Raw genomic sequence first — 15012 nt, 5'->3', positions numbered from 1 at the left:
TGTGTTCTTAAACCTCCAGTGGCGGGATCCCACAGCCTCCCTGGGGAGCGGGTCCCCAGCGTCCCTTCCTAGGCGCCGGCCTCAGTCTCCCTGCTGCAGATTTAGCCCATTGCTTCTCGTCCTACCTGCCGGGGACGTGGAGAACAAGTGATGACCCCCCCCCCGGTAGAACAGCCCTGAGCAGCTCTGCAGACTGTTACCAGGTCCCCGCTCAGTCCCTTCTCCCAGCACGAACCAGGCCCCGGCTTTGTGACCGTTCCTCACAGGTCAGGGTTACTGAACCTTTCATTGGTTCTGTTGCTCTCCTCTGAACTGCCCCCAGTTTGTCCACGTCTCCGTGTGGCAGTAAGGATTAGACCCAGACCTCCAGCTGAGAGCCCCCCAGTGCCGAACACAGCAGAACCGTGACCTTGGACACTCCTGTTCATACGCCTGGGACAGAGTGGGACGATTTTGCACTATTTTGATGGGTCCTGTGTGTGGCTGAGTTTCCCCAGTGGGTGGAAAGGGAGTGGTTGCTCTCCGGGCAGGCTAAGAGACACAGCTCGGGGTGTCACCGAGCTGTCTGGGCCTGGTCCCCAGATCAGTGCAGATTCAAGAAGACGACAGCAAATCCAATTGCGCAGACATTGAAACCGCCCCACCCTGGTCCCCGAGGCAGATGGATTTCCCCACTGCTCAGCAGGGAGGCCGGGCCATGCTCCCAGCTGGGGAGCAAAGGGCTGGGAGGAGCGAGGGGGGGATAAGATCTGGGGGCTGGAAGGAGTCGGGGGCAGGGCTCTCACCTGGAGTCTGACCAAGGTCAGACAGTGAGACAGCCAGAGCTTGAACCATGGGGGTCACTGCAGCTGGGCTGGGCAGCAAGGCGGGAAGCGCTGGGAGGAGGTGGGCTTGGCTGCACCCACTAGTTTTTCCCTGTGGGTGCTCCAGCCCCGGAGTCGGCACCTATGCCTCAGGGTCTGTCCCAGCTGGACTTGGTGCCTGGAGCTCCCAGGGTGGAGCAGGGGGGCTGGAGCCCAGAGGTCCAGTCTAAAGAGGCGGTGAAGCCATGTGGCTTACCTTGAAGGAAGAGTGGGACCCGTAGGGGGTCTGGCCCACTGAAGGGCTCCTCCCAGAGACTGTTCCAAAGCTGGGCCATAGCCCGGCCCTGTGGATCTGTGACAACACCCCAGAATATTAGCCTTTTTTGCAACTGACTCATATTCACTTTGTGAGCCACTGTAACCCACCAGACCCTTTTAGCAGTACTGCCACCTCGCCAGTTAGTCTCCACTGGAGTTGGGCGTTGGATTTTTACCTCCTAGCTCAGGTATGTTGCACTCGTCTGTATTGAATTACAGCTTGCTGAATTCAGACCAATTTGTTAAGATCATCTTGAATTCTGACCCTGCCTCCAAAGTGCTCGCTGCCCCTCCCAGCTTGGTGTCATCCGCAGATTTTATAAGCCTCCTCTCCACTCCATTAGCCAAGTCCATGAAAATATTGAACAGTACCGGGCCCAGGTTAAGGTGCAGGGCGGGGGCAGGATCCCAGCCGATATGACCTCCCAGTTGGACAGTGAACCATTGAAACTACTCCTTGAGTATGGTCTTTCAACCAGTTGTGCACCCACCTCATGGTAATTCCATCCAGACCGCATTTCCCTAGTTTGCTTGTGAGAATGGCACGTGGGAATGTGTCAAAAGCCTTACGAAAATCAAGACATATCCCACCTACAGCTTCCCCCAGCCACTAGGCTAATAACTGTCAGAGAAGGAAATGAGGTTGGTTGGGCAGGATTTGTTCTTGATAAATCCATGCTGGCTGTTCCTTATAACCCTCTTATCCTCTAGGCGCTTACAAACTGATAGATGAATGATTTGTCCCAGTGTCTTTCCAGGTATTGAAGCGAGGCTGACTGGTCTGTAATTCCCTGGGTCCTCCTTGTTCCCCTTTCGAAAGACAGTCCTGTGTTTGCCCTTCTCCAGTCCTCTGGGACCTCGCCCGTCCTCCGGGAATTCTCAAAGACCATTGCTAATGGGTCCGAGATCGGGTCCGCCATTTCCTTAGTACCCCAGGTTGAGTTTCATCAGGCCTTGCTGACTTGAATACGTCTAACTAGTCTTTAGCCTGTTCTCTCCCTATTTCAGTTTTCCTCCCCCCTTGGGGTTAGTAGTGGTTGTGTTGAGGATCTGGTCACCATTAACCTTTTAGTGACGACGGAAGCAAAATAGTCATTAACCACCTCAGCCTTTCGATGATGTCAGTTATTAACTCTCCTTCCTCTTGGTCTAGAGATGCATCAAGAGCCTCTTCTTACTGCCTTTTGTGGCCCTTGCTTGGTGTGACTCGCTGCCTTCGCTCCTACACGCTGGTGCCGATCTCTTGTGCTCCTCCTTAGCAATTCGGCCCTCTTCCCACGCGCCTGCGGCAGCCTGTGGTTTCACCGTACTTATGCAGGGCAGCGGCATCCCCTTGGCAGCAGGGGGCGCCCCACCATGGGCGGAGTGGGGAGGGACCTGCCCGAGCCCACTCAGAGCCAGGGTTGGACCCCAGAGTTCTGGTTCCCAGCCCGCTGCTGTGGCCGCTGGCGCTTGCTGCTGTCTGTGCATGATCCTTGCATGGCACTAGGGGGCATCGCTTGTCTGCATGGGACTGATCTTTAACGCCTGCGGTTACTCGCCTGGGGGCGGGGGGTGGAATCTGCTTGGCATTGGTGCAGTGTGGCGGCGTGCCAGCAGGGGGCAGCGCGCTGCAGGCCTTAGGGGGACGCACTCTGCTCTCTCTTGGCCTGGGGTTTCTCAAGTGCCCCAGCTCTGTGCTCCCTTCAGGTGGGGGTCGTCCTCCCCACAGCTGCCCCGCGTGGCACCGGCTCACAGCTCGGGGCATCACTTGGCCTCTGCCTGCAGGGGGGCCTGCTCCTGGGGGGGAGACAGCAGCCAGCCTTGTCCCGACAGTGCCCCTCGCCCAGCGCAGGACGCCAGCTGCCGTACCCAGGGTGCAGCTCTGCCAGAGGGAGCCAGGCCTGAGTGGGGAGGAAGGGGGGCTGCAATAGCAGAGACCCTGCCCCGCACTGCGCCCCTTCCCCATGCGGTACTACCCCACCCCCGCACTGCACCCCTACCCCATGTGATACCCCCCACCCCCGCACTGCGCTCCTTCCCCATGCGGTACCCCCGCACTGCGCCCCTTCCCCATGCGGTACCTCCCCACCCCCGCACTGCACCCCTTCCCCATGCGGTACACCTGCACTGCGCCCCTTCCCCATGTGATACCCCCCACCCCCGCACTGCGCCCCTTCCCCATGCGGTACCCCCGCACTGCGCCCTTCCCCATGCTGTACCCCCGCACTGCACCCCTTCCCCATGCGGTACCCCCGCACTGCGCCCTTCCCCATGCGGTACCCCCGCACTGCACCCCTTCCCCATGCTGTACCCCTGCACTGCGCCCCTACCCCATGTGATACCCCCCACCCCCCCCACTGCACCCCTTCCCCATGCGGTACACCTGCACTGCGCCCCTACCCCATGTGATACCCCCCACCCCCGCACTGCGCCCCTACCCCATGTGATACCCCCCACCCCCGCACTGCGCCCCTTCCCCATGCGGTACCCCCGCACTGCGCCCCTACCCCATGTGATACCCCCCACCCCCACACTGCGCCCTTCCCCATGCGGTACCCCCGCACTGCACCCCTTCCCCATGCGGTACCCCTGCACTGCGCCCCTACCCCATGTGATACCCCCCACCCCCGCACTGCGCCCCTTCCCCATGCGGTACCCCCGCACTGCACCCCTTCCCCATGCGGTACCCCTGGACTGCGCCCCTACTCCATGTGATACCCCCCACCCCCGCACTGCGCCCCTTCCCCATGCGGTACCCCCGCACTGCACCCCTTCCCCATGCGGTACACCTGCTCTGCGCCCCTACCCCATGTGATACCCCCCACCCCCACACTGCACCCTTTCCCCATGCGGTACCCACCCCCGCACTGCACCCCTTCCCCATGCAGTACACCTGCACTGCGCCCCTACCCCATGTGATACCCCCCACCCCCGCACTGCGCCCCTACCCCATGTGGTACCCCCCCACCCCCGCACTGCACCCCTTCCCCATGCGGTACACCTGCACTGTGCCCCTACCCCATTATGTACCCCCCATCCCCGCCTTGCGCATCTTCCCCATGTGGTACCCCTGCACTGTGCCCCTTCCCCATGCGGTACCCCCACCCCCGCACTGCACCCCTTCCCCATGCGGTACTACCCCACCCCCGCACTGTGCCCCTTCCCCATACAGTACCCCCACACTGCGCCCCTTCCCCATGTTGTACCCCCACCCCTGCACTGCACCCCTTCCCCATACAGTACCCCTGCACTGCGCCCCTACCCCATGTGGTACCCCCACCCCTGCACTGCACCCCTTCCCCATGCGGTACCCCCCATGCAGTGCCCCCGCACTGCACCCCTTCCCCATGCGGTACCCCCCATGCAGTACCCCCGCACTGCACCCTTCCCCATGTGGTACCTCCCCACCCCCGTACTGCGCCCCTTCCCCATGCGGTACCCCCGCATTGCACCCCTTCCCCATGTGGTACCTCCCCACCCCTGCATTGCACCCCTTCCCCATGCGGTACCCCCCACCCCTGCACTGGTCCCCTTCCCGATGTGGTACACCCCCACACTGCACCCCTTCCCCATGCAGTACCCCCACACTGCACCCTTTCCCTATGCGGTACCCCCCACCCCCGTACTGCACCCCTACCCCATGCGGTACCCCTGCACTGTGCCCCTACTGCATGCTGTACCCCTGCACTGCACCCCTTCCTCATGCGGTACCCCCCCATGTGCTACCCCCGCACTGCGCCCCTACCCCATGCTGTACCCCCTGCCCCCACACTGCACCTCTTCCCCATGCGGTATCCCCTGCCCCCGCACTGCACCCCTTCCCCATGCTGTACCTCCACACTGCACCTCCTCCCTGTGCAGTCCCCCCTTCCCCAACCCACACTGCACCCATTCCCCACATTATATCCCCTACCCCACGCTGCACCCCTATCCCTATGCTGTCCCCCTACCCTACACGGTGTCTCCTCTCAACACTGCACCCACCCCCCAGGCTGTACCCTTCTCCCCCCTCCTCTAGGCCTTGGTGTCTCATAAGAACGGCCACACTGGGTCAGACCAAAGGTCCATCTAGCCCAGTATCCTGTCCTCTGACAGTGGCCAGTGCCAGGTGCCCCAGAGGGAATGAACAGAACAGGGAATCGTCCAGTGATCCATGCCCCGTCGCCTTTTCCGAGCTCCTGTAAACAGAGGTTGGGACATCAGCCCAGCCCAGCCTGGCTAACAGGACCTTTACCAGTGGATGACGCCTCTGGAAGTTCAGTGTCCCAGCTGGGGAAGCTGCAGTAATGGGGCTGGAGTGTCCTGAGAAACCCCCCATCCTTCCCCCGCTTTCAGCTGAGTTCTCCCCCGAAGCGACCCCTGGGGCAGGGGCTGGGCAGGGTCGGGGAGCAAGCTCAGTCACAGCCCAGCCCATATTAGGTGGGGATCCCATCTCAGCCCCGCTCTATGTCCAGGCCCCAGATGGTCCAGGCTCCCCAGCCTGGCTGCTGGCTGCTGTCCCCCAGGGCCAGCCACAGCGAGAAGCCTAAGGTCCAGTCTGGCGGTGCCAGGCCGGCCCCGGGCCTTGGGCAGCATAGGGATGGGGCAGGGCCGGCCACAGGGATCGGGCAGTGTAGGGGCGGGACAGAGCTCACGGGGATCGGCCTGTGTAGGGGCAGGGCAGGGCAGGCCACAGGGCTCGGGCAGTGTAGGGATGGGACAGGGCCAGCCACAGGGCTCGGGCAGCGCAGGGACAGGGCGGGGCCGGCCATGGAGATCAGGCAGCGCAGGGACGGGGATCAGGCAGCGCAGGGATGGGGAAGGGAAGGCCATGGGGATCAGGCAGCGCAGGGACGGGGCGGGGCCGGCCATGGGGATCAGGCAGCGCAGGGACGGGGCGGGGCCGGCCACGGGAATCAGGCAGCGCAGCGACGGGGCGGGGCCGGACACGGGGATCAGGCAGCGCAGGGACAGGGCAGGGCCGGCCACGGGGATCAGGCAGCGCAGGGACGGGGATCAGGCAGCGCAGGGACGGGGCGGGGCCGGCCACGGGGATCAGGCAGCGCAGGGACGGGGATCAGGCAGCGCAGGGACGGGGCGGGGCCGGCCATGGGGATCAGGCAGCGCAGGGACGGGGCGGGGCCGGCCACGGGAATCAGGCAGCGCAGCGACGGGGCGGGGCCAGACACGGGGATCAGGCAGCGCAGGGACAGGGCAGGGCCGGCCACGGGGATCAGGCAGCGCAGGGACGGGGATCAGGCAGCGCAGGGACGGGGCGGGGCCGGCCACGGGGATCAGGCAGCGCAGGGACGGGGATCAGGCAGCGCAGGGCGGGGGCGGGGCCGGCCACGGGGATCAGGCAGCGCAGGGATGGGGCGGGGCCGGACACGGGGATCAGGCAGCGCAGGGATGGGGCGGGGCCGGACACGGGGATCAGGCAGCGCAGGGAGGGGGCGGGGCCGGACACGGGGATCAGGCAGCGCAGGGACGGGGATCAGGCAGTGCAGGGATGGGGCGGGGCCGGCCACGGGGATCAGGCAGTGCAGGGACGGGGATCAGGCAGCGCAGGGACGGGGCAGGGCCGGCCACGGAGATCAGGCAGCCCAGGGACGGGGCAGGGCCGGCCACGGAGATCAGGCAGCGCAGGGACGGGGCAGGGCCGGCCACGGGGATCAGGCAGCGCAGGGACGGGGCAGGGCCGGCCACGGAGATCAGGCAGCGTAGGGACGGGGCAGGGCCGGCCACGGAGATCAGGCAGTGTAGGGACGGGGCGGGGCCGGCCACGGAGATCAGGCAGCGTAGGGACGGGGCGGGGCCGGCCACGGAGATCAGGCAGCGTAGGGACGGGGCAGGGCCGGCCACGGAGATCAGGCAGTGTAGGGACGGGGCAGGGCCGGCCACAGGGATCAGGCAGCGTAGGGACAGGGCAGGGCCGGCCACGGAGATCAGGCAGTGTAGGGACAGGGCAGGGCCGGCCACGGGGATCAGGCAGCGCAGGGACGGGGATCAGGCAGCGCAGGGACGGGGATCAGGCAGCGCAGGGACGGGGCAGGGCTGGCCACGGGGATCAGGCAGCACAGGGACGGGGATCAGGCAGCGCAGGGACAGGGCAGGGCCGGCCGCGGGGATCAGGCAGCGCAGGGACGGGGATCAGGCAGCGCAGGGATGGGGCGGGGCCGGCCACGGGGATCAGGCAGCGCAGGGACGGGGATCAGGCAGCGCAGGGATGGGGCAGGGCCGGCCGCGGGGATCAGGCAGCGCAGGGATGGGGCAGGGCCGGCCGCGGGGATCAGGCAGCGCAGGGACGGGGATCAGGCAGCGCAGGGACGGGGATCAGGCAGCGTAGGGACGGGGCAGGGCCGGACACGGGGATCAGGCAGCGCAGGGACGGGGCAGGGCCGGCCACGGGGATCAGGCAGCGCAGGGACGGGGAAGGGCCGGCCACGGGGATCAGGCAGCGCAGGGACGGGGATCAGGCAGCGCAGGGACGGGGATCAGGCAGCGCAGGGACGGGGCAGGGCCGGCCACGGGGATCAGGCAGCGCAGGGACGGGGATCAGGCAGCGCAGGGACGGGGCGGGGCTGGCCACGGGGATCAGGCAGCGCAGGGACGGGGCGGGGCCGGCCACGGGGATCAGGCAGCGCAGGGACGGGGATCAGGCAGCGCAGGGACGGGGCGGGGCTGGCCACGGGGATCAGGCAGCGCAGGGACGGGGATCAGGCAGCGCAGGGACGGGGCAGGGCCGGCCACGGAGATCAGGCAGCGTAGGGACAGGGCAGGGCTGGCCACGGAGATCAGGCAGCGCAGGGACGGGGAAGGGACGGCCATGGGGATCAGGCAGCGCAGGGACGGGGAAGGGCCGGCCACGGGGATCAGGCAGCGCAGGGACGGGGATCAGGCAGCGCAGGGACGGGGCAGGGTTCTGCTCTAACTGTGCGGCCGGCGCTCATGGGTGTTTCTTTTCTCCCTCCATTAGAGTTTAAAGCTTAGGGGCGTGGAGCGCACCCCCTACCTGGGGGACGTGGCTGTGGTTGTGCATGCTGGGAAAAAGGAGACGGGGACTCCACTTGCAGATACCCCCACCCGACCTGCCACTCGACACGGGGGCATGAGGGACCTTCACGAGTCCGGCTTCAGCCTATCCGGTAAGAGCGGGGCCGGAGCGTGTGCTAGCGCCCCCTGGAGGGGGGGACCCCAGCAAGAACCTCCCCCACCCCCGTCCGTGTGTGAGGGGCTGGCCGAGAGCAGGGCAGGTCAGGGCACGTGGGCCTCTTGCTCCAGGTCTGGCTGCCGGTGGCTGTGTCGACCAGGCGGCGGGAGGCCACGTGTCGACGTCACAGACAGGCGCCCAGCAGCGTTCGTTGGCCGTGCTCTAAGCCCTGGCGGGGGATCTCTCAGGCAGGGACACAGCGTGGACTGCCCCAGTCCAGGCAGCTCCGGCAGACTCTCCCCACCAGCCCCACCTCCCTGTTCTACCAGCCTGCAAGTGGCATGTGGACGAGATGCTCCCTGCTGCCTCCTATGCTGAGCTCGCTGCCTAGCCGGACACAGCGCTGCCGGCGCCATCCACACACTGCGAGCACTACCGGAGGCCATGCAGATGTCAACCCTGCTGCACAGATGGGGAAACTGAGGCACTGTGTTCATTTGTACTATGGGAGCGTCCCTGGGTCCAACCTGGACCTGTGGCCCCTCGCCCTGGGTGCTGCAGACATGCCCCTGCCCTGCAGAGCCTCTGGGCAGTGCCTGAGGTCAGCCCTCCTGGTCTTGGCAGAGCAGGGAGAAGCCAGGAGTCCTGGCTCCCAGCTCTCGTTCTGAGCCAGCCTGGCAATGCTGCTATTCCTGTGTGCCGTCCGTTCCAGCCCCTGTTCCCGTGGCAGAGGCTGGCAGGCGTGGGTTGGCTGAGTCTCAGCAAAGCGAGCGCTGGGCAATCAGTCAGGGGCTTGGCCATTGTTCGCCAGACATTTGGCATCGCCTGGCAGGGATTTCCCCAACACCCCCCCAGCAGGGGTGTACCCCCCTCCCAGAATTTCCCCAACACCCCCCACAAGTAGTCAACTAGTTACATGCAGTGTTGCCTATTTTGTCATTGGTTGGACATTTGAATTGAAATTGAAACATTAATACACATTTTAAAAGCAGATACAGTGTATGATGAAATACTTGTACCTGGAAAAGTATAATAGGTTTGAAAAGCGTGAACAAAGACTAGCTTCCTCACACAGCTGTTGTTTTTCTGACAATGTTGGCACATTTGTTTCGGCAACGTTGGCCAACCTTATAATTTAAAATGATGATTTGTAAGCAAGGTGTGACTGAGCTCTCCCCGACAGCTAGTGGTGAGCCGGGGAGCGGGGAAAGGCTTCGGGACCAGACTGTATTTACATGAACTCACCTACTCTGCCGAGGTGTCAGCAGACAGAGCTGTGCTGCACAAGGGATCAATTTTGGCTGATGTTGGGTTACAAATCACTTTAGTATTGAATGTGGGGGCATGAAATGTTCTCACTGTATGAGTAAAGGGCAGCAGAACTGTGCTTGGCCTGACTGAATGAGGGGGTCGCCCTCAGTGCTTAATTTTTGCCAGAGCTGAGCCCCGGGCACCTCCAGGCTCGGCAGCTCAGAGCCCCGGGCTTGCCACATCAGTTATGAAAGTAAAAACCTTGCTTGAGCCCTGGCACCTCTTTCATTACAAATTAAGCCCTGGTCACCCTCAACTGAACTTAGGGTGACCAGATGTCCCGATTTTATAGGGACAGTCCTGATATTTGGAGCTTTTTCTTATATAGGCACCTATTACCCCCCACCCCCTGTCCCGATTTTTCACACTTGCTGTCTGGTCACCCTAACTGAACTGTACTTGCTAAGCAAGGGGTTTGGATGGCAGATCCCAGTGGAGGGCAGGGATGGGACAGGGGTTTTGCAGGATGGGGTGGGCTGTGCCTAAGAGTCACAGGCACTATTTGACCTGCCCCTCTACCCTGTTTAGAGAGAGCTCATCAGAGAATCCTAAAATATCAGGGTTGGAAAGGACCTAAGGAGCTATCTAAGCAGGACCAACCCCAACTAAATCATCCCAGCCAGGGCTTTGTCAGGCCTGACCTTAAAAACCTCTAAGGAAGGAGATTCCACCACCTCCCTAGGGAACCCATTCCAGTGCTTCACCACCCTCCTAGGGAAATAGTGTTTCCTAATATCCAGCCTAAACCTCCCCCTCTGCAACTTGAGACCATTGCTCCTTGTTCTGTCATCTGCCACCACTGAGAACAGTCTAGATCCATCCTCTTTGGAACCCCCTTTCAGGTAGTTGAAAGCAGCTATCAAATCCCCCCTCACTCTTCTCTTCTGCAGACTAAACAATCCCAGTTCCCTCAGCCTCTCCTCATAAGTCATGTGCTCCAGCCCCCTGATCATTTTTGTTGCCCTCCGCTGGACTCTCTCTTATTAGGCTCCACTGAGAGTCTTTTTTGTTTTGTTAAGTGGTCACTAGAGCTGAAGTCACTGACAGTCAGGTCGAAGTGCTTAGACCTACTGCAGGACAGTGTTTCTGTGGAGGGGACTGCCCAGCCTGCACTCGCTGTGAGCTTCCCCCACAGTGGAACCTCAAGAGACTGACTCGCAGAGGTCACAGTGGCAGGTGGCATCAGAAGGTGATGGTGCAGGACCATCAGCAATGGAGTGGTGGAGTGAATGGTGGCACAATGAACAGCAGCAGCGGGAGGAACGAGCAAGGTGCCTTCTCCCATGCACCCCACCCCCCAGGGTGGGAGGTGAACTCATGCGAAAGCACCTCTGAACTCTGGGTCTTCACTGACCAAGGCCACGAACTCTGAGTGGGGAGCGGTGGAAGAGAAGGGAGGGGCGCGTTAAAGGGCTACATTTTAGTGACTCTGCTCCCCCGAATGCTAGATTTCTGACTCAGAAACTTACATAAATATACATTTCCTAGTAGGCCAAGGGGATTTTTTTAAACGCATTATTTGCCAAAGTCGTTCTCTCACATCGTTGCTATCTCGAGAGGTCGTTATCCTGGGGGAGTTTCTGTACTAAACATTTTTATTATATTATAATTATTTTTTACATAACAGAAGAACGGTCATATTGGGTCAGACCAATGGTCCAGCTAGCCCAGGACCCTATCTTCTGTCAGTGGCCAATGGCAGGTGCTTCAAAGGGAATTAACAGAAATGGGCAATTATCCAGTGATCCATCCCCTGCCATCCACTCCCAGCGTCTGGCAAACAGAGGCTCTCAGAGCATGGTGTTGCATCCCTGCCCATCCTGGCTAATAGCCATCGATGGACCTATCCTCCATGAACTTATCTAGTTCTTTTTTGAACCGTGTTATAGTCTTGGCCTTCACAACATCCTCTGGCAAGGAGTTCCACAGGTTGGCTGTGCGTTGTGTGAAAGAATACTTCCTGTTGTTTGTTTTAAACCTGCTGCCTGTTCATTTCATTTGGTGACCCCTAGTTCTTGTGTTATGAGAGAGAGTTTCTCACCAGTCAAGATTTTATAGATCTCTATCATATCCCCTCTTAGTCCTCTCTTTTCCAAGCTGAAAAGTCCTACTCTTTTTAATCTCTCCTCATATGGAAGCTGTTCATTATTGTTGCCTTTCTCTGTACCTTTTCCAACTCCAATAGATCTTTTTTGAGATGGGGCAACCAGAACTGCACGCAGTATTCAAGACGTGGGTGTACCATGGATTTATATAATAAAAGTAGAAGAGCTTGGTTTGTCAGACCGATCAGCAAAGCCAATGCTGAAAAACTATGTGAAAAGGCTGCAAAACACCTGCATTGCATCAACATGCAGAAAGTTTTATAAGCCACTGTGACGATGCTGGCCGTCGGAGCAGCTGAGGTCACTCAATTAGGATGAACTGCAAACAAAATGGGGCAGGCAAACCCCAGAAGCTGGTGGATATTCCAATACTTAGATTTCCCAAGCCAGCACAAAACAGCCTCTGTAGTACCTCACTGCCTCCGTCCAAACACAACTGTCAGATATGCTGATGATTACTGAAAATCTTCTCATCATATAAAAGGTTCTTCCAACCCCAAAGGATCAGCCACATACCCAGGTTCAATTATAACTTAGATCTTACCCAAAATACACGCTATAGTCCGTTCCTATTAACTAAGCTAACATTTATTAAAAAAGAAAAGAGAGAGAGTGTTGGTTAAAAGATCAAGATACAGACAGACTTGAATTCAATTCCTGATGTTCAGACACAGCAGAGATGAGCTTGTAGTTGCCAAAAGTCCTTTTAGAAATAGTCCATAGGTTATAGTTCAATGCCCATATTCAGGGTGACTCCAGTCGGTGACTGGGGATCTCAATCCTTGTGGCTTAAGGTTTCCCCCTCTTGAAACCCAGAGCAGATCTGAGATGAAGCAGGATCGTGTCCCAAGGTTTTTATAAATTTCCCAGCAGCCTTTTGGCCTGAGAAAACAATGGGCTTAACTCTCCTTCTCCCAAACAGTCTGGCACAGGGTAATTTATCCATTAAACAGTTCAGATACAGGTCACCACAACCTTCAAAGAGACACACAGACAATAATACTATTTCACTCAAGTGTCTTCCTAAATGTTAATATTCCTTTTTTGATCTTTGAATCAAAGCTATAGCAATAGACAAGCCTTGTTTGCTGACATCCCAAGATCTGAGCAAACACCTCCCCTTCTACCTCTAACAATGCAGACTTGCATTTCAAAGCTCTATTCGTTTACATATCTGTCCCTGTCACCTTTCAATGAGATATTCTATTACACTCATAATGTCACAGCCAGTCATTGTCAAAGCCAATTTTAGAAGTGCTTAACGAGGGTGTTAAAAATGCTGGAGACAGTTTATTCTAACATGGCTGCTACACCATACTTTCTCTTTAAGCAAGAGATACCACACACTACAAACTGGAGGCCAATGTTAAGTGCATTGTAATTTGTTAATCCTGAAGTTGGACACTGGTTTTGACCAAGACCAGCAAATGCTCATTGTCTTTCTGCAAGAAACTCAACTGACTGGTTAGAAGCATGTGGTGCAACAGGGAAAGACTCAGCAGTGACAAAGTGAAGAACTCTCTCGCCGCATCCAGACAATGTGCGTACATGGCTGATGAGTGAACCGATGCAAATGCTTGTCAATTGGACCCCAAAGAGACGGCTGCTTGTGCATTTGGTGGTGCTGCAAACTTCTCTGGAAGACATGGTGGAGTACAAGCTTTGCTCAGAGAAAATCGTAACTCGAATCCCTCCTATACATACTGCAGAGGCCATCTCCAACTAGTGCTAGTACAAGCTGCAGAATCTTCAAAAGACATTTAAAAAGCTATAAATTTAATGTCTTCATTATACTCTTTTTTTCAGCAAGAGTCCAAAAGGACTGAGCGTCTTGGAAAATATAGAAGATACACTGGGACTGAAGTTCAAATTAGTCCAACCTGGGTAAACCCACTTGCTTTCTCATGAGCGATCCTTGGCTGTTGTCTTAAAATTACTACTGGCTCACTACAAAAGCAACTTTCCCTTTCTTGGTATTGACACCTCCTCATCAATTATTTGGAGTGGACCACTGATTGCATTGGCCCTGTCAACATTGGTTCTCCACTTGTAAGGTAACTCCTTTCTCTTCATGTATAATAATGCCTGCATCTGTAATTTTCACTCCATGCATCTGAAAAAGTGGGTTTTTTACCCATGAAAGCTTATGCCCAAATAAATCTGTTAGTCTTAACGGTGCCACCGGACTCCTCGTTGTTTTTGTGGATACAGACTGACATGGCCACCCCCTGATACTTAAAATTACTGCAACCATTATTATTGGCTTTGGAAAGTATCCACCGAGATGGGGTGGATTTAAGTAGTGAGGCTGGTGAACTACTTTTGCTACTAAGTTCAGAGAACACAATCGCCGTTCTCTCTTGTAAGTCTACTGTTGAAACCACATGGGTCATTAAACAATGTCATCCAGGCATCTGCTAGAACAGTAGTAGATCTCTGTCCAGCAATGGAAGCTACACTTGGATCAATCAGAGAGAGATCCATTGAAAACGTACGGGAAGAAGCAAAGACTTCAGTTCAGAAGTGACTAATTAGGGCACTTTTATTGACTCCTTAAATGAAGAGGACAAAAAGTGTTTGTTAAGACAGCTGAAAAAGTAAAGTACACAGACTTGGTTCTTACATCTCTACAACAACAAATTCTGGATTCTATCAATCTCTACGTAGCTTTTACAGATGCCTGTCTTATAAAACACCGACAGTTGAGTGGAGTGAAGCGCTGCCAGCAATGGGGCTGCCATGTGATCAGGACAGAATAGAGAATTTGAACAGAGAGTGGAATATCATATGATGAACGAATGTAGATTTGACTTCAACTTCTTCTTTATCATCATTAGTGGTTTGACCCAATTTTTGTGCTGTGTTTCCCGAGATTAAAGAAGTAGGAATTCATCTCTTTCTACTCCCCAGTCACAGCGGCTACAGCTGAGCGTTCTTTTTCCTCATTGAATAGAATTTTGTGTTCTGAAAGAAGTCGCCTTCTGCCTGATCATGAGCATGTCATGAAGGACTGGAAGTACCGAACACACGAGAAGCCACCAAAAATGAACGCATTGCATTCGAGAAGATCATTAACAGAGTTGTGCAAATTATAACAAGAAACCAAGAAGCATGTAGATGTCGTGCTTCACAGAATGCTTGTGTTGCCACCTTTAATTTGTGTGATGATTTAAAAACATGAGTTAAATCGAATGAAATGGTCGTGAAACACTTTTCAGTTGTTACTATGGTGCCATACGGCCCCCCTTCACCCTCACGGTCTCACCCCTCATCGGCCCTGACCCCCTGTCACGGAGTGTAGGGGAGTCAGGCCCTGCACCCCTGGGCTCCCTGCCGATTCACCAGGACTCTCAGCCAGCCAGTG

General features: G+C 57.5%; 1 protein-coding gene across 4 annotated transcripts in view; it reads left to right on the top strand.

The window, feature by feature from the left end:
• The window catches only part of DPYSL5 (dihydropyrimidinase like 5), a 106961-nt gene that overhangs the window by 76073 nt on the left and 15876 nt on the right, over positions 1 to 15012 (top strand). For 3 of the 4 annotated variants that reach the window (XM_045009719.1, XM_045009720.1, XM_045009721.1), the window contains one exon: positions 8059 to 8227. The exons of the other annotated variant lie outside the window; for it this stretch is intronic. In XM_045009719.1, the coding sequence (XP_044865654.1) occupies positions 8059 to 8227 (169 nt within the window). The remainder of the gene's footprint in view (positions 1 to 8058; positions 8228 to 15012) is intronic. 4 annotated transcript variants of the gene reach the window in all.

Source organism: Mauremys mutica, chromosome 3 (assembly GCF_020497125.1).
Source record: "Mauremys mutica isolate MM-2020 ecotype Southern chromosome 3, ASM2049712v1, whole genome shotgun sequence".
In the NCBI taxonomy this organism is placed as follows: Eukaryota; Metazoa; Chordata; order Testudines; family Geoemydidae; genus Mauremys; species Mauremys mutica.
The sequence above is the reverse complement of the archived record's forward strand: the minus strand, read 5'-3'. Positions and strand labels throughout refer to the sequence as shown.